Below are 25,414 nucleotides of genomic sequence, written 5' to 3'. Positions count from 1 at the left end.
TATTTTCTACAAGCTTGGTCAGTCATTGTAAGTGATGGAACACATTTTGTGAGCATTTTTCTGAACCACGCATGTGTGACTGCACACACTACATAGTGGCCATCTCTCCATTAGGAACAAAAAAAACGTAATTTTTTTTATTCTTGATATCAAGTTATTGTCAAAACAATCTGGCCATTTTGGCCTTGAGGCTTTCTGAGCTTGATTTCTTCCTCTTTATCAAACCATTGTTCATTTCAGTTTTATAGAGCATGCAGCAGTGCTGTTTAATCTGACGGGTAAGGCTTGTGATGATGCTAGGGCCACAAGCAGGGACGTCAGAGTATCACTTTATTTGTTTTTACCGCTGGCTCGCTTCAAAATTTCTCATAATTTGGGTTACAAACTGTGAGGAATTAGAACTGCTGATTTCTTGGCACATATAAGACATTTTTGAATAATTGGCTGGTAATTCAGAGTTCTTTGGCTCACAAGCATCATGTTAAAAGACTTATTAGATGTGAATCTTGACTTAACGTGGTGCTGAGCTACAATCAATACAAAGACAGCTCCTTTAAAGTGGTTTCAACTCAGAGCCATCACAAACGTAGTGTGGAAGGATGGTCACAGGCTGCAGCATTATTACTAACCTGCAGTGTATCTTTACATCCATTCATTTGTTTACTTCTCCTGTAATGATCAGTGTTCTACAGTAACACAGAGAACACTGATTCCCTCGAGGAAAGTGTTTGATCTTCTCTCTGTACGGTGGCAATAAAGGGGGGCTGAATCTCACAAAAGCACAATGGAGCCTTTTAAGTACGACACAGCTGCTACACGTGTGTATGCTCGAGTGGCCATGTAACTGCTGTGCCTCAGTCATTTGCAGACATTTGGCTTCCTTTCCCTCATCTTCCTGGTGTTTTTAGGCTTCAATAGCAGGCACGGCAATTTCTGAGCGCATGTATTTTTAATGAGAGGTCATTTAATCTTTCTGTTAATTGCCAGACTGCAACCTCTTTGTAATAATTACCAATAATTACAGTGTTAGGAATGCAGTCGCTATGCAACATCTAGAGAGTGGAGATATAAGGAAGAAGGAAACGGTGTACTGCTGCATAATGTGCTTATTCCAGGGTTTTATGTGATGTATTATCCTGGTAGTGTTTGGTCAAATTGTGTTTTTAGCGTACTACTCAAAATCTTGGAGCTTGTAAACTACGTCATCTTTCATGATTACTGAGGGTCCTGTGGGTGTAAGCACAGACACAAGCACTCAATGCTTGCACAGTGAATGTATGAATAAATATAACAGTATGTATATGTATTCACTTTAATTTGGTTTGGGGATATTTAGGTGGGTTATTTAATATTTAATGTACTCGCTTTTAGTTAGGCAGTAGGTGGAACCCTCAAAGAATTAATGAATGAATGAATTTGTTTATTTATTAATTATGATGTACCCCAATGAAAACATTTGATATCTTTATGCACCATTAAGAAGTGAAATTAGCAATTGCCAAATTTATGGCAAACATAATAAAGGGCGGCATGGTGGAGGGATGGATTACAAAATGATTTACCAAATATTCCAGCAAATCTCTATCTTTGAACCAAGAGCTACTAAATGAACAGATATGACCACTGTTGCTGAATGAGTGAACCAGACATTGACTCCAGCTGTGGCTGCTGACGGGCTTGAGCAGTGGAAATTTTTCGCCCCACCCACGACCCTAATAATAACACTAAATATGAATTAAATCTGATGTCTTGCCTAATATGAGATTAGTTGTTTGACTGTTCATCACAAATAAAACAAAAGATCAAACAAACAGTGCACTGGCAAATATCATAACCCAAGCTAAGTATTGTCACTAAGTCCACTGCTCACTGATGTGCAGGAGAGAGGGAAACAGCTGTGTGTGCTCTTAGACTGCGCCACCAGTAAGTTCAAGGTGATTTGGTTATATGTGAAAAGTTATACATATAAACAAAGCTTTGAGTGTCTTGGTTGTTTGGTTAACTGTGGACCTGTTATAAATCCATTTTTGATTTCTACCACTTAATAAAAAAGTCTCACAATATGATGTGTTTGACAGCCACATGCTGTTAGGTCTAATAATGTGGGGCGCCCCAGTAGCTCACCTGGTAGAGCGCGTACCATTAAGGCTGAGTCCTCACTGCTGCAATTCCAACCCTCGGCCTTTTACTGCGTGTCATCCCCTCTCTCTCTCTCTCTCTCTCTCTCTCTCGCTCTCGCTCTCGCTCTCTCGCTCTCTCGCTCTCTCTCTCTCTCTCTCCCTTTCTTGTCTATTTACAGATGTCACTGTCCAATCAAGACAAAATGCCCAAAAAAATCTTTAAAAAAATAAAAGGAACAAAAATGTCAGTGTATAAGCTTAAGACCAAACAGACACCTTCAATCATATAAATCAAAAATATGGGTGGCGTGCTATAATCGAGGCTTAAATGAATGTTCAGAAAGAGCAGTAGCAATGTGTCGATCATTCGATGTCCGTCACTTCTGCATTTACCTGTTAAGCTATAAACATTTTTACATTGTTTTCTCTATTCACTTATGAGCTGTTTGCCAGTCTTTGTCAGTGGCTTCACCATGACACCATCCTCTTTCCCCTCTTCTGTCTTTTCTACAGGAGTCTTTGGTTTAAACTGATATGGCTGCTGCACTTTGGAAGCCTAAACCACTGGACTTGGGCTTGTGGATCTTCCTCCTGCTCATCAACCTCTTTCCTGAAGCCAGGTACAACAACATACTGTATTTCACCTCCCTCTTCCTCTGTTTTCTATTTACCGTCTTTCTTCCTTTCATTCCCCCAATGCCGTCCCTCTTGTTGGTGTCCGGGTGATGTGTTTTGTATAATACCTGTATTAATCAGGCTCACTGCTGCAGCAGACATTGTAATCTAACCAACACCATTAGAAGCAAAAGTTCATCTATATTGTATGGTGAGAAAAAGCAAAAAATGTTTTTGTTATTACAGAGTGAGATGGCCTCAGCTGTGACTGTCAGTTTGGCAAATGAAATAACCAGACCTCTATAATGGTGTTGACAAACAAGTACAGGACTGTCTAAGAAAACCTTCAGCATTGAACGATCAAGGAAAGAATATTCTTTAGTTTTTTTCTTCTGCACCCTTAGTAGATACTTTTTGCACTCAAGGACTTCCTGGACAACACTGTGACTTTCACATTTTTGGACGATGCCTTAAAATAGAATCCATGCCACCTTGTCCTAAATAGGGCCGAAATATAAACATAAAGTGAGCTTATCCTCTTGTCTAAATGTAGCTTGTGCTCTCCTCTGCTCTGGTCTAAATTTCACTGACTGGTGAATTAATTTGCATTGTGCAGCACACCACACGCTATAATTGTCCATTCACAGCATTTTCACTGCTGCATCCTGTGCACATTTTTCAGTTTGTGTGTTAAGAGTCAGCAAAAAAAAGAAGCTCCGGGATGTCTAGGAGTCATTCTAATCACACTCCTTGTAATTTCAAACGAAAAGATTGCACAGGTTGCCATGTTAGCATTGTTGATAAGGTAGGATGTTATGGCAGGGTGTAAATCACTTTAAGATTTTGCATGCTAGGAAAGGCTCACCGAACCTGGAAGAAAGCAAGCTGGGGAAAGAAATCAGAACAGTGTGACAGGGATTAGCCCAGTTTGCTTTGTCATTGTGCCACTTTGCTCTTCTTGCTTATTAGGAGCACACATCGCTTGTAATTACATATATTAAATAGAAATGTGTGGCCAGGAGAAGGTGCTGGACAAACCTGGCAAGAGGTCTTTTACGAGACTATGTGCTTTGGCCTCACTGTACCTTTCCCATTCAAGGACATGGTGTATGTAGTTCACCTGAACAACTTAGGGACAAACCTGCTGTTTGACACCCCTGTCTACATACAGTAATCTTGTGTACCATTGGTCTAGGCTGTTTTTCATGTTTTTTGGCTAGTTCCAATGAAGGAAAATCTTAATGCTGCAGCACACAGTTTGAGCCACAATTTGTGTCAAAATTAATCCTCCCTCTTGGAGTCATAACTCAGTCAAATCTAAACACATAGATGATATACATATTTTTTTTTATTCAGTGTGACACTTTCTGAGGATATCATAATTTCTGCTTAGAAATCATAGAAAAAAGATGCTCCTTATAACTCCAGAACTTGCCTGAGAATAGTAGAAAAGGTTTCAGTCGTACCCGTCTGGACACTGTTCAGAATCAAGACGTTTCGGCTCCCATCCGGAAGTCATTCTCAATTGTGAAAACAGTGTCCAGATGACTACGACTGAAACCTTTTCTACGATAGAACACTCCTGGACGAATGAGGGACTACACTGTCTTGCCTGAGTATCATAATGTTTTTTAGGTTTCTTCAGTATCAAGTAATCCAGTGATAGTTTCCTTGCAAACAGGAACTTCTAATAGCTAATTCAGCATACTTTTAATGGTGTCAATTTGCCAAAATGTAAACAAAACAAAAAAACAGGGCTGAAGTTGTAGTCAAGCTGACTCAATTCTGTCTGTGGGGGGTCCCAAAGTGTCAGACTTTGAAAATCCCTGATCTAGATACATTTAGGGTAAAGACCATAAAGATATATATATAGATACAGATAACCACAGTAGATGAAAACTCTGTCCATTCAAGCATTTTGTTTCTTGTCTTAAGTGACAAACCTTTGTCCAAACCTTTACTTTCACCTTGAGTGAATAGATAATTTATATAGTCATAGTTATAAAATTGCAAAAGTACTGGAAGCCTGACCTTGGTTTGATTATGCAGCGTGAGGCCACACAACAAGATTGAAGATAGAATTATAGGCAGTAGTATTCAGGATGTTAAAAATAAAAAAATTGGAAAATCATTAAATGTTATGAGAGCAGTACGTTAATAATGGAAATGTATGAAGCGTTGACATATACAGGGACAGAAAATTGTCATCACACCCTTTTACAGCAGGGTCCAAGCAGTCAATGCAATTCATTATGCATGGACCTAACGCAGCACGTGACAAGGATTTTCACAAATGTTAATCTTTCGCTGCAATTACTGCATGATGTAGTGCACATATGGAAAGCCTTTGCACAGCAGTCTTTATTTAACACATTTTATTCAGTTTAACCTGCACTAAATGAGGCTTTACCTTAGTTCATTTGAGGTCAAGACATATGTCGCCTCTCAAGAAATTCAAACCTGAACCAAAAATGGAATTTCTCTTGAAATTTGCATCTAAAAATGAAAGTATATATTAATTGTCAATCAAAGTTCAAGTTGCTGGAGTTTAGAAATAATCCTCAGAACAGCGTGCACATCCTCTCTGTACATATCTGCGTATCAGCAGAGCTGTTTCTCTCTGAGAACTGCCACCTCCCTGATGCCCACTGATGCTATCGGCAGGCTCCAAATCGGCTTTACTACAGTTGAGGCAGGAGACTTTCCTAATGGATTAAGGTGTAACAGACAAATCCTCTATATAAGGGTCTGTCATTCTGCACATCACCAAATTTCCTCATTTCCCGCACACTGAACGACAGGGATGATTAAGCTATTATTCCCAGGAATCCATGTATTACATATGAATGAGAAGGCTGTGTTTATTTCCATTCGGCGAAGGTCTTTTAATCCATCAGCTCGCCTCGCTTCTAACCTCTCGCCCTCCCCTTCTACAGTCAACTCTTACCAAGTGTGGACACTCAGGCCGTCTTGTTGTCTATTTTGTTTGTAATCTATTGCTAAGCTGCTGGCTAACGTGGCACATAATCAATAGCTATAAGGATGAGAGTGCTATATGTACACTTTCAGCTCTGGATCAGCTCTGAAGTTGCCCAGCCTTCACTCGCTTTCTCACCCAATCACATGAATTATTCACAGCATGGCAGAGAGGGGCATCACTTTGAGATGTGACCTGGTCAACAGATAACATTCTGTTTCGGTAGTGTTGTCAAGGTTAATGTGTCACAGGTCTGGACAAGGGTAATGTATTCATGGCTGAGCCACTTTGCTGATTGAATGACCAGGCAAATAGTTTCTACTCTGAGTCAAAAGAAATGAAAGTCAAAGCTGGGTGTTAAATCAGAAATGATCAGTGAATTTATACCACCTGCTTTACTTTACTGACAACAAAACAACAACAAACATATGCAGCCATATTTTTCATTTAATGACAAATCTTTTTCTTTTTTTTACAGCAGGATTTTATTTCATTAGTTGGCCCATCAGGTATTGTATCATGTTACTAGTGAGGGTCACAGTGGACTCAAATCCTCTTTATCAATTCCATGGGCATACAACAGCAAGACCGGTTAGGTATATTCATCATGCACACACAATAAGTGCAAGTATACTCAAAGTGGTACCAGAAAATAGCTCTGTAAGATCTAATGGATGCTTAAAACGGTCAGGATAATTAATTCAACCTTCACCTTGGTTATCGCTTACAAATAAGGGGTTTAGATAAAAGGGTAAAAGTGGATTTGTCGTATTGCTCGTGTTTACACTGGTGGAGTGTCTGCAACCCTGTGCTACTATTAAGCTTTTGAGTAAAATTCTCTCAACTGACGGGAATGATGGTCAAAACCTTGAAAATAAGACCTTGATTAATTAAAAAAGGAATTAAGAAAAACTTTAGTCCCTCTTCCTTTTCCCATGTTGTTAATTCTTTAAGTTTTATTGATCTGTTTTGTAATTAAATTGAGTTTTTGTCAATATTCTATTAATATAGTAACTGATAAGTCAAGTAACTGACTTACTGTAGAAAAGCTTTATTTCATAGAGAACGTGCAGACTAACTGTAAACAACTAGAGAAATAATGCTAGTAGCAACAGGAGTGTCTTGTGAAACCACTGTCTTTGCAACATCCCAAATTCTTTAAAAATGTCATTGACCTGTGCCCTAATTGCTTTTGAGTTTCAGTCAATTTTCTATTGATATAGTGAGCATCTGGCCAATGATCATCAAAGTAACCAATTAGCTGACAACCCCAGCAGGCATGAATCAAACTGGGGCTGGAATGGATTTCCCAGAAGGTGTCTGCACAGCTGAACACAGACCACTCAGTCCTGGAAAATACACAAATGCTTAACTACCGTCTGATGCCGCTCAGAATGGACCCTCAGGACTTTACCAATCCATGAAATTGTTAGATTATATTGTGTTTTTGTTGTTCTAACATAGCTCAGGCAGTATCTTTTGCATGTTGTTTTTATGTTGTTTATTTCAGGTTGGGGGGTTTTTCCTCAAGGAAATGGCTATGACTCACTTTCCATGGAGCATTGTCTATGAAACACAATCATTTCAGTACACCCCATATAACTTCGCCACCAGCAACATCCACCCCCGACTCCTTCTGAAGTTGAATCTGTGTTTGAGGTAACACTATGGATAAACAGCCCATTCAATACAGATTAAAATCCTTACACCTAACTGTGCCTTTGAAAATGTTGCACAGACTGATGCAAAGTGTTGTGAACAAAGGGTTTGTTATGGCTTGTCATGGAAAGTGTAGGTGTACAATTAAATCTACTTTCCTGTTTGATTTATAGGGGCAACTTGGTCTTAAATAGGGTTATTTCATAGATTTATACATATAAAACTTTTGTGTTGCTGTTGGCAAATTAACACTAATTTGTGATTAGTTGTAGTTATTAAATCGTAACTAATTGCATATCCCACACTCCTTTCCTATTGATGGAAACTCAAAGCAGGTGACAAGTTTCTTCTAATGCTGACTGCATGAACATTTTCTGCTGCTCAAGGCTACATAGCTTGTTTTCTGGTTTAAAAAAAAAAAAACTTGAGCCCACTAGAAGATTCCTCCCTGTCATGCAGTTAAAACCAACAGTTGGGGCGCCCCAGTAGTATATACCAAGGCCTTATCGCACCGGCCTGGTTCGCATCCAGGCCGGTCCTTTGCTGCATGTCATCCCCTGTCTCTCTCTCCCCCTTTCCTCTCTATCTTCAGCTGCACTATCAAATAAAGGCAAAAAAAATCCCTAAAAAATAATTTAAAAAAATAAATAAAATACATAAATAAAAACCAACAGTTGCCAAAACTTAAATCATAAAAGACACAGAAGCTGTGTAATAAAGAATGCAATATCACATAAACCAGCTGTATTGCATATTTTAACAACTCAAAAAATGTGTTAGACTTCTTTGGCAGTTCATCAAATAGCTTTTTAGGGAACAGACTATTTAATAATGCTGGATAGTTATGATTCTCCAGCCTGTGCTTTTGGAAATCAAATGTTTGGCAGAGTCAAGATAGACAGTTCTTTCTAGGAAACTAAATCACAGAATCAAGATAATCACAATATCTGTGCATTTAAACAAATTGCCACTAGTTAAGCTGATTATCATTTTATCTGCAAATGTTTATCAGCCAGCGTATTCTTTTATATTGTGATTGTTTAATAGATCATAGCGGTGGATCTCCTCACAGATTAAGAACTTACAGTATCATGATGATGTTAAACTGGTAATAAGTAACTAATAATTACCCGTTGTTAGTTCTGTTCATTTGTGTTATTGTAAATATGTATATCCTTTCTACTCACAAATGTTTGGTTTAGGGCTCCAAAGTGTTAATGCAGCTCACTTGCAGCTTGTTCTAACAGCAGTTTAAGAGGGAAAAGTGGAACAAAATCTGGAACAAGATGAACGTTAAGTGAGCAGTAGGACAAAGTAGGCTTTATGAAGTAGCCTTGTGATAATGCCAAATTTTATTCCAGGCTGTGTGGTTTTGGAATAAAATAGAAATATTAGTCCAAGTAGTCAAATTGCATCTGAGACTTGCATTATGCTAACCATTCTGTCTTTGGAGAACTTGGCCTGGTTTTGAGAAAGGTGTTTTTGGTAGATGGTTGGACTTAATGTAGAATAGCACACATGTATGCATTTTGTTATAACTATGATAAAACATGCAAAAACCTCAGTACAAGGACCTGTATTGTTATTTAGTCATTGTCATTTTTTTTGTCTGTTTCTTCAGTGTGTTAAATGTTCACTTTCAATAAAGAGAGAAAAGACAATTACTGTTCAACTTTTGTTTAAGGGATCTAATAACTGTAGAAATTGTTCAGTGCATTTGATTGTGTACTGAAAGTAACTTGGAGCATTATTAACAATGTTGCTTGCTCTCCAGTGCACTTACGCATAAAGGCAAAGCATCAATTGAAAGGCAAAATACCATTTATCCAGCGTTACTCTTCTTTTTTTATCACTAATAGATCCATTCTTCAGCACACCAGGAGAATCTTAGAGGAAAAAGAGAAATCTAAAGGTATTTATTTGTTCTCCCCCTCATAAGAGAGGACTGCACAAAAAATTATTGCACGATATCCTACAAAAGAAAAAAAGAATGTGTTTCAGTTGATCATATTATGCTGCAAATACCTTCAATTTAAAACTCGTTTTAATCGTTCAATTTTCCAAACATAAACTCTGGATGGTTTTACTGCCCTGTCTGTTGAACCAGTGGCAGTAACATTCATTCATGTCATGTTATCATAATGGCAGAACACTAGCAGGAAAAGATTTATTACACTGGTTTGGGGACAGTTAGACTTGGCACTTAAACTCATCGACCAAGGACAAAAGATGATGCAGCAGACATAAAATCTGGGAGCTTGTGCCATTTTTGTTCTGGGGTTGGGTGCAGTCCAGTAATTAGCTACGGGTGAATACTTATCTTTTATAGATTACTTTTAAAATGACTTACAACTGTATAAATTGGCAAGATAAAGTTTTGTATCTACATTATAGGCTCAGCATTTTTTCATATTGTTTACTTTCACTGAGGTAAACTGTGTTTATATACACTTAACTCTTCAAGCTGTACAGTAGGAAGCTATTGTTCCTTTGGCCTCCTAATAAAGAAGTCTACTACTGACTAATAGGAACCAGCAGGGCTGCTGTTAGATTGCATAGTGATAACACTTCCTTCACAGTTTTTGTTGTACCTGTAGCTCTACCACCTTCCTCAGAGGTGTCACAAGTGGAGGTGTGATGTGCCCCACTGGGTTGTCATATAGGCGTCTTTCCAGAAGTGGCAGTGATTACAATGTTGCCTGGAAGCTTTTGACATTGTCTTAGGTGTGAGATAGTCAATAGACCAGTTTATCCTGGTTTACAGTCCACTTGGCCCCTTCCTTTCTTTTGTGGCTCCAGAGGGAGCTGCATGAACTCTGATAAATACATTTGAGTCAGCCTTGGTTGGGGTTGAAGACTTTGAAGACAATTAAAAATGAAAAAAAATAAAAAAATAAATATAGAGGTTTGAGTTAGAAAGAAGCGAGTTTACCAGACCTCTGCAGCCTGCTCCTCATCTCCTACATTAGCTGCTACTAGCATAACACACCGAAATTTCCAACCGAACTGTTAAGGGTGGAGTTGCATTGTGGGTAATGTCGGTGCCAGGTTTTGACAAGGAAAATAATGTGGGGAATAAAAAAGACAATATCTCTGGGTCTTCTGCATCGATTTTCATCCTTTTGTCTGTAACTGTCCATCGTGTAAAACAATGTTATAAGAGTGCAATGCAAAATCAGTGGAGTACTCTTTTAAAGAATCAACCAACTATAATGTCTAGTGTTTTCAACTATTTCTATTAGAGCTGAATCGATTAGTCGATCGCCAGAATATTAATTGGCAACTATTTTGATATCTGATTAATTGTTTAAATCATTTTTAAAGCAAAAATGCCAAACATTCTATAGTTCCAGCTTCTCCATTGTGAGAAAATAATCTGCAGCCCTAATTTCTATTCTGTGCATTCCCATCACAGGAGTAAGTCACTCCAGCATCAAGTGCTACTCACTTTCTCCCACCAAATATCAAATAGGTAATCTCATCACAAATTTGCAGATTTTTAGCAAACATTACAGATCACATTTTTTAAACTTATATTGAACTAAGATCCCGTTACGTTAAATCTGTTCCCTAACATGGTCTGAGTACTGAAGTTGTGTGTCTGTGTGTATGGAAGGTCATCTGAATGTCCTTAATGTCGCAGTGTGGTCGGCATGCGGAACGGCCTGCTGTGACTGACACAGGTTGCCGCGGACAGGCTTTTACTGCAGAGGCTATTCTGGCAACAGCTCACAATGAATGAAAGGTGAAAAATTTAATGTAAACTAGTAAATGTTTACTGTGTGCATTTTTACCCTCCTATTTATACACTGATAAAACCACTTCCATAGATTTATTCTAATACACCACACCTTGCCTGCGAGTAATATGCATTAGTTCTATAGAATGAGTAACATTTAGATATCCCACTTGGATGGCAATATAGTCATCTTCTGCTGGTGTCAGCAAAAAAAAAAAAGAGCGAGAGAGAAAATAAGTTGAAAGGAGCATAGCGATCAGCGATGAGGAGAGAGAACATGTGTCACTGAGATGGAAAACGATGAAAGGATAAGACTGCTGTCAAGGATGCGAGTGATAGGAAAGAGGAGCTCCAATATTTTCAGCCTCCTGTTTCACAGAGGACCCAACACTATGACATACCCTGCCCAGCCAGATGGGGCTGCATATGTTGGCTGTAAAAGCTGCGAGACACTGCTGTATGTGTCCTTTACCTGTGGCTTCAGGATCACTAAATCAAGGAAATTTAGGCTATATAAAAACAAATATAAGCACACTCCCTGGTTGGGAATTACATGGTGTCTAGTATGGCCTGTGTAGCCAGGATTTATGTGTAGGCCTGTTACAATAAACTCAGCACAGTCCAATATGATGTATTGGATTCTGTTTGCTCCCCGTCCTCTAGCTGTAATAATGCTGTATTCCTTGGAAATTGTAATGAGATTTTGAATTAAAAAATGGGGAATGTCAGCCTCAAGATCAACAGCTCTTGAGTTGTTTTTAATCTAGCTTTCCTGGGGCTTTATAGGAAATTATTTACCATATGAACCTGTCTACTTCCATGAAAAATAACCACATCTTCAGTCAGGTTTTACAGCACTACATAGCATGGAGTGCTATGGAGCATGCTTACAGATATACATGATCTCTTCATTGCTGCTGATGCAGGTAATTTAGGCGCTTTGTAATCCCTGTAGATATCAGCGCTGCATGTGACACCGAAAGCTGTGGCGTTTTTCTAAAAACGCCTGGGAAAGTAGGTTGGTGTCACAAACGTTGATATCAAACGTTTCAGATCATATCTTTGTTAGATAATTTCCTGCTGCTGTAGGGAGGGTGTTGTCCTTTCTAGCATATTTCTTTGTGGTGCTGCAATAAAATATCAGTTTCCTCTTGCAAAATGTATGTCCTTTATCACATTACATGATTTTTAAAATAGATTTGTTACTTTAAATGAAATGTTAAATTAATGAATTTAATTAAACACCTTGCTGTGGATCTCCACATTGAGCCTGGACTGCATTTTCAAATCTGATTCGCTTGAAATAATTGTTTACAATGTGATAATGGGAATACTGACCTTAGCCGACCTAGCTCTCATTATTTTTGAAATAACATTTCTGCAGTTTTTCTTTTTGTATGTACTCTAAGCTTTTCAGACGATGGGTCAGCTTCCGTTTTGCAGCCTGAACAGACACTGGAAAGACATTTCTCTGCCCTCTCACTGACCTTGGTTGTCATGGCAGTGAATTAAAGCTAGTTAAAGATCAAGGACAACAAGACAGGCGAAAACTGTTTAAAATCCAAGATCAAGTAAGGCAGAGGCTTTTATAGCGATGGACTGGGGAATTGAGACTGTGTGTGGGAGGAGCAGACAGGATGAATGCATAGTGAATGGAAAGAGGAGCACAGTGCTAGAAAGGATGGACCAGTGTTTAAGCCTAGACGAGAATGTGCACCAAATGATACTGTACATTTAAAAACAGCTTGACGTTTGAGTAGATTTGTCTGAGTCATAATAGACTTGTAAATATGTGTGTTTCTCAGTGGATGACAGAAGTGTCACATACACACACTGTAAACACACTTTTCTGTAACTTCACCAAACAAAACTTCTATGCAGAGCCTGCAGAGAGACTGCAAAGTGCTACAAGAAATTATTGAGGCAACTTCTACAAACAGTCACAGATAGCATATTTTTTACCATACAGGGTAGAGAACAGCATTGTTGGACGATTTGTTGGTTGATTAGCTGGAAATTAACATTTTCCAATTGATTTTATTTTCCTCCTCCTCTTGTTCCACTGTCAGTCTCAAACACAATCTAATGGTGATCAATAGGCCAAGGAGGCCCCAAATTGGCCTCCACCTCTTGCTTTAACTGGAAGTGTTAAACAGATGCTGGGAAGGAAGTGCTGGCCAGGGCTGTCATTATTGCTGAACAACTATTGAAAACCTTTTCCCAAGTTGAAATTGTTTCAGTAGTCCTCAGCTCTGAGCAAGAAAGCCAATGCAAATGTCTTGGAACTGTCTGAAATTTGTAACAGTTTGTTCCTTTAAGTCAATACAATGGGTAAAAGAAGTCAGCACTCTGAAGAAATGTTCCCAGTTGACACAAAACCTAACTTGGCATCTACTGCAAACACACATTACAAAGTGTGTTCAGTGGAGGTGGTTTGGGCATTTGCTAAAAATGTCCCCCAGGTGCCTGCCTTAAGAAGTGTGCCAGGCATGGCCAACTGGGAAAAGACCCAGAACATGCTGGAGGGACTCCAGCCCAGCTGGCAGGGGAGTGCCTGGGGATCCCACAGTTAGAGCTGGAGGAAGTTACTGGAGAAAGATGGATGGATGGGTGGACATTGTATAGCTCCAGCTCTACAGCGCTATAATGGATATTGTGTAGAAAGCTTAGAAATATGACATTTAACAAGACTAAGAATCTAGAGTCATGTTAACAGTTCTGTGAGTCTGCACTTATGTACAGCAGTACTTTGAGCTAAATGCTATCATCAACATGCTAACATGCTCACAATGACAATGCTAACATGCTGATGCTAAGCAGGTCTAATGTTTACCATGTTCTCCATCTTAGTTTAGCATGTTAGCATGCTAACATTTGCTAATAAGCACTGAACATAAAGTACAGCTGAGGCTGATGGGAACGTTATTAAGTTTGCAGGTATTTGGTCATGAACCAAATTAGTGGACAAATTCGTTTTTTGAAATTATGGTGTTAGATGAAAAGTTAAGGAATCATCAAAGTGATTACAATTCATCCTGTGCAGAACATGTATGTGTGTAAATTTTATGGCAATCCATCCAGTAGTAATATTTCAGTCTGGACCAAAGCGATGGACATACCAACATTGCTAGCATGGCTAAAAATTTAAAAAAAAATTAAGAAATCACAGCCTTCTGTTGTGAAGATATGTCAAAATCACTCTAGTAGTTTATCTAAATTTTAAAATTTAAAGTGCTTTCACATTTCATTACGCAAGTTCCAGTTTCCACAAATTCGAAAAGAAATTCTTAGGACAGCTCCTCTCAAACTTGAACCAAAGTGGATAAAAGAAGTAAGAAAGAAATGATCATGATAAATGTTGTCGTAGATAAACGAATATAGTAGATGTGTATGTTAGCAGCTATTACATCCCCCATTCAGTGTCTCTCCTGTTCATATTATCTGCTCAAAACAGGCTAGTGGAAAATGGAAGAAAGAGGCAAACAAAGAAAAATCAGTCATATTGTAAAGGCTTTGAATGCTATGAGGCTTCCACTGGTAAGAGACAATATGCTGCATAATGTGCTGCTGCATAACATTATCAATATAATGTTGGTAGTCTTGGAGAGAATGTGTGGGAGGACCTGGTGAGGAAGATTAGTTATGTTGTAAAGGTTAACTCATGCATGAATTCAAGCTTGGAATTGACTATTTATTAATCAAGACTGCTAATTAGACATCCCCTCCCCAACGCCTTTTCCCCCATTGTGGGATTTAGATGACAGGAAGATGGAATTAAATATTTGTTGCCACATATATAGTAAATAAATCAGCGCCCCCATAACCACAGTCAAGAAAAGTCATCAGCTTCCAATATATCTTCTCCACAAAGCTCCGAGCAGCCTCACTAATCCCCTCCATTCGATTTTGGTCGCCCCCAGTGCTCAACAGCAAGACAGTTCAGTGAGTGCGTCGTCTGAGCACTTTAGTGGTGGATGGATATCAGGATTGTTATCAGTCATATGTGGCTCATACATCACTCCAAAGGGGGTGACGCACCTTAGAGAGAGACAAGGTAGTTGAGTGAGGATGCTGGGGCATTTCCAGAGGTGCCTACTTTGAATTCAACATGCATAAGCAGCAGCAGCCAACTGTTTGTTGGGATGGGAATGAATCAGAAGACTGTTTGTTTCTTGCCTCTCTCACATTCTTTTATCAGAGTTCAACAATAGTCACCTTTCCAAGCTACACTGAAAAAGTACTCCACTGATTTAGCATTGCACTCCTATAACATTGTCAAACTCACATTGGACAGTACAGTGGTGTGAAAAAGTGTTTGCCCCCTTCCTGATTTCTTATTTTTTTGCATGTTTGTCACACTTAAATGTTTCAGATCATCAAACAAATTTAAATATTAGTCAAAGATAACACAAGTAAACACAAAATGCAGTTTTTAAATGAAGGTTGTTATTATTAAGGGAAAACAAAATCCAAACCTACATGGCCCTTTGTGAAATAGTGATTGCGAGTTCAATTTCTCTAGCGACACCCAGGCCTGATTACTGCCACACCTGTTCTCAATCAAGAAATCACTTAAATAGGACCTGCCTGACAAAGTGAAGTAGACCAAAAGATCTTCAAAAGCTAGACATCATGCCAAGATCCAAAGAAATTCAGGAAACAATGAGAAAGAAAGTAATTGAGATCTATCAGTCTGGAAAAGGTTATAAAGCCATTTCTAAAGCTTTGGGACTCCAGCGAACCACAGTGAGAGCCATTATCCACAAATGGCGAAAACATGGAACAGTGGTGAATCTTCCCAGGAGTGGGGCCATGAAAAGCGACCAAAAATACCCCAAGAGCGCAGCAACGACTCATCCAAGAGGTCACAAAAGACCCCACAACAACATCCAAAGAACTGCAGGCCTCACTTGCCTCAGTTAAGGTCAGTGTTCATGAATCCACCATAAGAAAGAGACTGGGCAAAAATGGCCTGCATGACAGAGTTCCAAGACGAAAACCACTGCTGAGCAAAAAGAACATTAAGGCTCGTCTCATTTTTGCCAGAAAAAATCTTGATGATCCCCAAGACTTTTGGGAAAATACTCTGTGGACTGACGAGACAAAAGTTGAACTTTTTGGAAGGTGTGTGTCCCATTACATCTAGCGTAAAAGTAACACCACATTTCAGAAAAAGAACATCATACCAACAGTAACATATGGTGGTGGTAGTGTGATGGTCTGGGGCTGTTTTGCTGCTTCAGGACCTGGAAGACTTGCTGTGATAAATGGAACCGTGAATTCTGCTGTCTACCAAAAACTCCTGAAGGAGAATGTCCTGAAGGAGAACGGCCATCTGTTCGTGACCTCAAGCTGAAGCGAACTTGGGTTCTGCAGCAGGACAATGATCCAAAACACACCAGCAAAGTACAGTGAAAGTCAAAGTCAAAGTCCTGACCTGAATCCTATTGAGATGCTGTAGCATGACCTTAAAAAGGCAGTTCATGCTCGAAAACCCTCCAATGTGTCTGAATTACAACAATTCTGCAAAGATGAGTGGGCCAAAATTCTTCCACAGAGCTGTAAAAGACTCATTGCAAGTTATCGCAAACGCTTGATTGCAGTTGTTGCTGCTAAGGGTGGCCCAACCAGTTATTAGGTTTAGGGGGCAATCACTATTTCACACAGGGTCATGTAGGTTTGGATTTTGTTTTCCCTTAATAATAACAACCTTCATTTAAAAACTGCATTTTGTGTTTACTTGTGTTATCTTTGACTAATATTTAAATTAGTTTGATGATCTGTAACATTTAAGTGTAACAAACATGCAAAAAAATAAGAAATCAGGAAGGGGGCAAACACTTTTTCACACCACTCTATATAAACAAAATCAAAGCAGCAGAATCAGAGATATCGTCTTTTTATTCCACCCATTCGTCTTACTTTTAAAAAACTGGGGCCTACATTACCCACAATGCAACTCGACCAATGACAGTTCTGTCAGCGATTCGGGTATGCTATACTAGTAGCAGCTAATGTAGTCTCAAGCCAAGTGACATCACTTGAGGGCATTTATCATATTTTGCTCAGCTCCTTCTGGAGCCACAATTTTATACAACCACATATGTAGTAGTACTCTCCAAGACCTATAAACAGACTTTGATGTGTAAAATCGGTGGAGTTCCCCTTTAAGAAACACAGCCTTTGTGCTTGTACTCTGTAACAAAATCATGTCATTTTGCAGTTTCCAGATATTAGCAGGCGTTCAGACCGAAAACAGCCCTGCATTAAAACAACGCAGGTGGCTATGTTGGTCGGGCGTGTTGCTTCAGGTACCAGTGAAACATGAAATACAATCCAGGAAGTCCAACAGATCCATGAATTTTAAGGCTCAGCACGGTGTCAATTATTTTATCTTTCATCGGGATGTAAACAATAGAAATATGGTGTTCACGATACAAAGTAGTACGCCAAGAATGTGCGCTTGCATGTATCGACCAACGCTACATTGAGCAGGTGAGAGAGTAGAGTACATTCACCAGCGTAACCACAGTTTTTCACTTCGGTCTTAATTGGTCGACTTTTCTGCTGGCCTCTCTTGGTGCCCCCCCAGAGCTCTTTTCTTTAGCTGATAATGAAATGTGTGCCCTGCTGTGTGCAAAGGATTTCATCAAAATGTTTCAAACTGCTTCACAAATTCAACACCCAGAAGCTGTAGGAAAAAAATAACTGACCTCATGAAACAAGTCAAATCAGTCACTGAATGGAACACAGGTTTGCACACTTGAACTGTACTCCTCCTCACTGAAGCCTATTTGCGTTCACTCTGTCAGCTCATGAAGCACCTTCATCTCATACTGCCACCCCAACAGCTCTCATTACTGCTCACTTCCCTCCACTCACTCCACACCTCCTGGATGGCAGCAGGCAACCGTGTGCCCAGAGAAACCACCAGTACATCTCTTCCCTGGCCAAGCCTGCAATCGTTCACCTGTCAGACTGGTCCAGTGCACTAACCTTGGATCAGATCCAGTCCACTCACTCAGCACATGCCTGTTCTACTAACTCAGACTGCTCGGCCCACACACATTTGTTCCCACCGGCCTACAAAGTCTGTACCTCCTTCTCACCCACCATAGAGGACACTACCTCCACAGTAGAAACTGTCCACATTATGATCTGCAACATCCGTGAACATTAATGAATACCATCAAGTAAAAGTGGAAACCAGTTATATGAAAGCATGGAAAGCAGAGGTATTCATCAAAGGCTTTATGTACAGTGGTTTTTGGACCCTGTAAACTTGTGTGCTCTAATAAATGGTGCATATTTGCATGAGTTTAATATTTTACAATCTCTAAAATATTTTCTGTCTCTTATCTTTGAAAGAGAGAAGTGAAAGATTCTCCACTTCAGCTGAAGAAAGTTAAAAATCCGGTGCAGAAATGGGACTGAGCAATAATTAAAGAGATGACTTCCACAGAACATAGCCAATTAAGAAACTTTATTTTTGCAGGGTAACATTTCAATGTCTCTTCTTCTGAAAGAATAAACTTCCAGTAAAGTTAAAAGTCTGTTTGCACACACATTATAAAGTTGTTAAATTGTACATATGCTCCGGGACATATATTGTTGACTTGTGTTTATTTCATCTAATGATTCAATCAGAAAATCTAACTATGAAGCTGTTGTGTTTAATGTGCTAGTGCGTTATACTGCTGCCACTACCGTGATTCTAACAAAATGACTCCTTTTAAAGCATTTTATGTAATAATAAAGATAAATTGTTCATGTCGGATTGTTCAGGTGAATGATGTATGCATATGTATCAACATAACAGTTTTACTTTAGAGTTTAGGGTTAAAATATTTAGACCTATGCCAACAAAAATCCATTTTTGTTCTGCTTAAGGTTAACTATTCTCTGTTCCATGAAGTCTGAGGTGTTGTTGGATGTGGTAGTGATTTTCTTGTCGCAAACAGTGAAGCATGAGTTGTCAATTTTGGTACTGTAAAATGTCAGACTTTGGTGAGTTTCTGCGACAGTGTGTACTTGCTGCAAATAAACCGAAAGATAAAAGGTGTGGAGAAGTCTGTGATGTTTCCTGCCTGGAGCAACTAGTGACAGTGTGCCAAACAGCCAATCAACAGACACTTTGACAGAAGGTGTGGTGCATAGGGCTGCAGCTATCAATAATTTTAGTAATAGAGTATTCTACCGATTATTAATCCATTGATTACTTAAGTAATCAGATAAAAAATACTTTTGCTTTATTAAATAGTAATAGTAAATATGCAAAAGAGAAAATAAGACAGGTCTCTTAAAATGAACAACTAATAACAACTAAAATTCCTTATTAGAAAAATCTACATTTTTTTTCTTAAATTGCATACAATAATATTATCTGTCAAAACTAAACCCATTTAAGTGCATTTAGTACTTAAGCCATATTACATACTGGGTTTTAAAGAAGAAAATTCTGAAATGCAAACACAAACACCTTTTGCTTGAAAAAACTTCAAGTTTTAACCTAATTACAGCTCAGGCGTAACGTAAGCCTTTACTGTCTTCTTTGTGGCATTTGTAGGAGGCAAACACTAATGGACAGGAACTGTGACTATCATAATAACATGAATGAAGCATTTTATTTTCTGTGGTTAATATCTTGAACAAAACCTAGCTAACTTAGGGACATCATAACTAGCCACCATATTGATTTACGTTGTTAAGTAGCCATTACATATAGCGTAGCTATTAACGTAGCCTACACTCTTTACTAGCCTCCATATACCAGGTGTCGGTCCGCTCTGTGGACTGGATGCACAGACTAACATTACGCTTTCGGCTGAGATGCTGAAGCACAGACGTCGTGCTGTTGTGGTAGGCTAGTTTGGTTTTACAACAGAAACACTGAAACAAAGTTTTCGTGGACTAGTTTCTCTCTTTCTCCTCTTTGTAATCCGCGCTGTCAAATCACACCAAAGACGCTCTGAACTATCTCTGATCACACACAGCGTGAGCGCGATGTGCGACACTAATAATCATCCGTGCGAAACACAGTGCGCTGTACACAGTTATATGGATTAAACGACTCTTCGATGCAAATAATATGAATTGATGATTTTTAGTAAGGGAGTTACTCGAAGAATCGTTTCAGACCCAGTAGTGCAGTTGTGTAGCAAAGAAAAGTATCATTAACAATTAAACTACTGTAACTGACAGTGACAGTGAATGTTTTGAGACCTTTTGGTACTCCATAGTGCTGACATTATTTAGGGTAGGCTATCATAAAGATACTGACTAGAATTCCTATTGATTTCACAATTTAAATAAGTATGAAACTGAGCAGCAAATTATCTTTCATTTCAAATCAGTGTGTAATCAGGCAAACATGGTAAAATTGCCACTAGTAGCCAACATCATACCACCCTAAACTTAACTGTATAGACTTACAGTAATTGTATGTCCACATACCTTTGGCCTGGGGCTGTATGTTAGGGATGGCCATATAGTGTATATGCATAAGCCCATCAGTGTAAAGGTGTTCACGGGTGTTTTCACTTATTCTGACTAATTAAATCTCTGCTCAGGTTGAGGTTTGGTTGAGCCAAACTCCATTCACTAACAGACCTTTTTTGCGGCAGACATTTTGACTTGTCATAGCAGAAAAACAACAGACATAACATTACTGATTAACACTCCATTTACACTGGGTGTCTCAGTGAGCCATTCGGTAGCAGTGAGCGTGCACAATACCAGGACCCTCGAACTGGCACATCTGAATGGAATGCAGCTATTGTATTATTAGTATTATTAGCCCCACCTGTGCTAAAATGTCTGCTGTGAAAGCAGTCTATAAGAATCATAAAGGTGTTAGTTGTCCCGCTCTAACTAGTGCAACAAAACTAACAGTAAATTCCACCTTCCTATATCTATACCTTTTTACAACCACATGCGCAATTTTGAATCATTTCTTACAATTTAGTTGCAAACAAGCAAAAAATTGAAAACTACCAGCACAGTTTTCCAGGCTCGTCTCACACAGCATTGGCTAATATGTATTAGTCATCTCATGATCAAATACTCACAATTCACTTTTAAGCATCAAACTTCAACTTCACAGCATCCACACAGAATAATGCAATCAGACAGCACGGCACTTATTAAAAATGTACAATATTATTATGCTAAACCCATGACCAATATAAATATTTTATAAATGTAGGCTATATCGAATTTAGCATCACATTGAAATGAGAATAGATGCACAACAGTGGTCTTCAGTGTTTACACCTACACTACTTACCTTACCTTTTCTGCTCCTTATGCAACTTGTTCTCCTTCAGGCAAAATTCAGGCATCCAACAATGTCAATGTTGACGCGGAGTTTGTTCTCTCCAAATGTTTTTTCTTTATGTGTGAATAGTTCAGGAATATAATGACTGTTCTGTCCTTCTTTCTTTTCTCATAAGGTATTTATATGCTTGTATTGAGACAAATAATGAAGGAGACTGGGGAAGTCAAACAAGCGGCTGGCATGATTATGAAACCTGTGTGTTTTAACAAAAATGATGTCAAATTCAGAGGAAATGTCCCATTTCTTTGTCCTCATCAGGGAATTTAAACAGCTGGCTGATACTAGAAGACGTTAGCGTGTGTGTGTGTGTGTGTGTGTGTGCGCAAGTGTGGACGTATGTCAGAGAGAGAGTGTGTGTGCTTCAGTAAAGCATACAGATGCTACACACCACACAAGTACTTTGTTTTTCTGAAGTGGATATTTTAGTGGAGCAGACACTGTTAGAATGGTTTCTCAGGGACTAAAGGTTTCTCATTAATTTTTGAGCTTCCACTGGTGCTGTCGGAGAGGCCACAGAGGCTTTTTGTTTGATATATGATTCATGTTGAGTGAGATATTACTATTTCTAAAGCTTTGTGTGTTTGGTGTTTTTGGTGTGTCAGAGCTGCCTCAAACATGCATGCCTGTCAGTTTTTGATAAGGTGCGTGAATGAAAAGCCAGAAATGTATATTTCTTTCAAATATTTATGAGTACACTGTTACACTGTCATATTTTAACATATTTTTGGCAGAGCTTAATTGTACAGTTAGGCACCCATTTGACAACCAGAATATATCAAACTGTGCCCCACTCAATGAGGTGCAAATCGTGAGCTTAGTGTTAAAAGGCTCAGTCTCAGTGGAGTGCACTTTGGGAATACTGAGCCTCAAATATCTGACATCATCTGGCTAATCATTAGTACTTTCTTCTTAAAGTTGTAATTCTGAAGATTTCAGTCCTGGTTGATTTGGTGACACCTGACACCTGTGGTTACCATGGTGACAGGAAGTGTGTTTCCAGCTGCTTTGTCAGAAATACAACAGAAGTGGTGTATCTGTTTATAGTGTATTAATAAGGAAGTCAGTAAAAAATAATTGCAAGTCATGATCTGATTTCATCCTACACACAGCACACGTAGTTTTCCACACCACTCCAGGATACAGTAAAGTTGGTTACCTTGCTGAGAAGTTGGAGGTGTGCAGCCTGTGTCATCTGCAACTCTTTCTAACAGCTCATTCAGCTCCCTTTTTGTGCTATTACTCTATGCAATAAAATGCCAAGAATGACTGTTTTGTCTTGTTTTGTAGACTCAATTTTGATGAACGATCTTGCGTTTCCTGGGGCTGCGTCACAATAAAAGCCACTGTGTTTCACCAGTTAAATACTTTTAATGTGAAGCAGCAGCAGGAAATAAAAACTAAATACAGCTCTGATATGGTGTAAAGAGAGCTATCAATAGTGAGGCTGATATCATCCATCCATCCATCCATCCATCTTCTTCCGCTTATCCGGGGCCGGGTCGCGGGGGCAGCAGTCTAAGCAGGCTGATATCAATGAGGTAAAATTACGCTGGATTACTTCGTAATGCATCGTTTCCTGTGAATCTCTAGTGCATGTGAAGGCAATATGTATCCAACAAGGGAATGGCGGACTCCGCCACTGTCAGTGAATACTAAATAAAACAGTAAATACTGAAAATAAATGGCTTTTGCAGAAAAAATGTTAACCATAAAAAATTGAAAAAAATCAAATGGGGTATGATTTCATGAAAATCTAATGGACTACAATTTTAAATAGTGAACCCAAAAAAGTTCTGTTTAAAAATACCACCATATGAGGGTCAAGTGATATTCAAAGACAAAAATATGGGTGAAGTTGGAATTTTAATGAATGAATGCATAAATGAATAGTTAATCCTTAAGTATTCCTGGCCATTGCAACTGAGCATCCACACAAACAACAAAATGTTGTCAGTACTAATGGGGTTTAGAATGGCCTAGTGGTTACTGGAGAGGTATTAATGTTGCATTCAAAACTTTATAATGTAATACCGACAGTATTTCCTTCTCCCTTTTGCATTTTTTTTTGATGTCCTGGTTTATCATACTGTACACCGCTGGAACATGAGGGAGCCATGATGCTTAATTGATATTTATTTGTTGCCTACGTATGCCCACATAATAACCACTTAGCAAGGTGATGTGGTCATTTGCCAAAATGCCTCAAAATGATGATGCGTTTGCTGTTCTGGTTACTCTTCAAGTCCTAAATTCCTTCTAAATGCTCCGTCCTTACTGAGCAGCACAATGCTGTGTCTGTGATAGTGCATCAGGACATGGACTGGCCATTGATGGGGTTTACTTGGATATTATAGGTCACCTCCTCAGGGGATTTAGGTTTAATTAAAGACAGTACTCATTAACTCATCAATATTCCACCTACAGTAGGGTGGCCTTTTCATCTCACCACAATATTGTTCTGCAGGGGATTGTTGGCCATGTAAATTAATAACCAGTGGCTGATAGCATATGATGAATTCTCTAACAAAACGCTGCAGAGTATTTCCTTCTTGGGAAAGAATTAATTACCATAAAATCACAGTTTTTGTAAATATGGAGTTTCAAGCCTGTAAAGACGAATATAATAAAACAGACACAACCAGACAATATTATCCAAATATTGACTAAGGCCCAAGGCTCACTGACATGAGATTTTTACTGTGAAATATTAAACAGGCAGGTGCAGTTAGACTTAATTTCTTACCAGAAACATGTCACATTTACAGTATTGAATAATGTTTATTAAATTAGTTTGAATTTCTACATGGAATTAACTTTTGATCATGGTCAAAATGTAAAATGATTCATTCTCACATCATTCATTTATACTGAAAGCTGGTATCCGTTAATGTTTTAATTAATACGTCATTAATATATTCATTTGTGTGGTGGAGAGTCAAACGAACAGCAAGCTTTCATACCACTGTATACTGAGAGCATGCCAGTCTCAGTGGAACAATGTATCAAAGCTTTTATGACATTTTATATGTTTTCCATCTTTTGACTCCACCTTCGTCTCTCCATTTCTTCCTGTAGGGCCGTAGTTGGACACAGAGAGCCATTGCCTGATGATAGTAAAGACAATATCACCATTTTCACCCGAATCCTAGACAGACTGTTGGATGGATATGACAACAGGCTACGTCCTGGGCTGGGAGGTGAGCAACACTATGTTAGATAAATCACAGACACAAACATTTCAGACTGGTCACTGCATCACAGTTATTTTAGTCTAGTTATTAGCTCCAAAAAGTCTCCATGCATACTTACGTGTTTAGATAGGTAGATGTAAAATCATGATTATTATATTTTATTGATATTAACACTGTTTTGCTTGTTGCTATAATAATTTTCAGACACTATACTGGATTTGCCAAGTCTTTGCTAAATTGTTTATGTCCAGTGGTAGTTTTTGGACCTCACAGATCTCGAAAATCACTCACTCGCTCTCTGTAAACCCATCTACTGCTAGTGGACATTAGGAGACATGGTAACTCATATAGATGGCACACCGACACCAGGATCACTGTGTGCAGACAATCTGCTTTCCCTTGGGTGGATGTCTTTGTTCAATCATGCCCAAATGGCAAATAAGCACATATGTCAGTGGAAATCCCTCTAATTGATGCCATTTCATCCAAATATTCACCCCCAAGGACAACAAACTACATAACAGCAAGTCCACATGCTCAAGCAGGCTTCGCCAGTTCTCAGCCAGCCAGCTGGAATGGTCATTTCTGCTCTACTGCTTGCTGCTTAAGCCACAAGCGTGGCTACCAGGCTGCAGACACACCAGGCTGGATGACCTGGACTCCATGGCAGCAACCAGAGAGAGGAACCAGGCAAAACACGTTAATGTCATATTCTGCCTCTGTATAGACATTCACATCTCCAAGGGCAAGGAGATTGTTAGGCCTGCACCACTCAGG

The 25,414-nt window shown here is 38.9% G+C and overlaps 1 protein-coding gene across 3 annotated transcripts in view; it reads left to right on the top strand.

Annotated features, from left to right (window-relative positions):
* Positions 1-25,414, top strand: part of gabra3 (gamma-aminobutyric acid type A receptor subunit alpha3) — a 93,048-nt gene that overhangs the window by 26,460 nt on the left and 41,174 nt on the right. For all 3 annotated transcript variants that reach the window (XM_044223232.1, XM_044223231.1, XM_044223233.1), the window contains 2 exons: positions 2,634-2,740; positions 24,522-24,643. In XM_044223232.1, the coding sequence (XP_044079167.1) occupies positions 2,655-2,740; positions 24,522-24,643 (208 nt within the window). In that variant the 5' untranslated portion in view covers positions 2,634-2,654. The remainder of the gene's footprint in view (positions 1-2,633; positions 2,741-24,521; positions 24,644-25,414) is intronic.

Source organism: Siniperca chuatsi, linkage group LG14 (assembly GCF_020085105.1).
Source record: "Siniperca chuatsi isolate FFG_IHB_CAS linkage group LG14, ASM2008510v1, whole genome shotgun sequence".
NCBI lineage: Eukaryota > Metazoa > Chordata > Actinopteri > Centrarchiformes > Sinipercidae > Siniperca > Siniperca chuatsi.
This window is presented reverse-complemented; position numbering and strand designations above follow the sequence as displayed.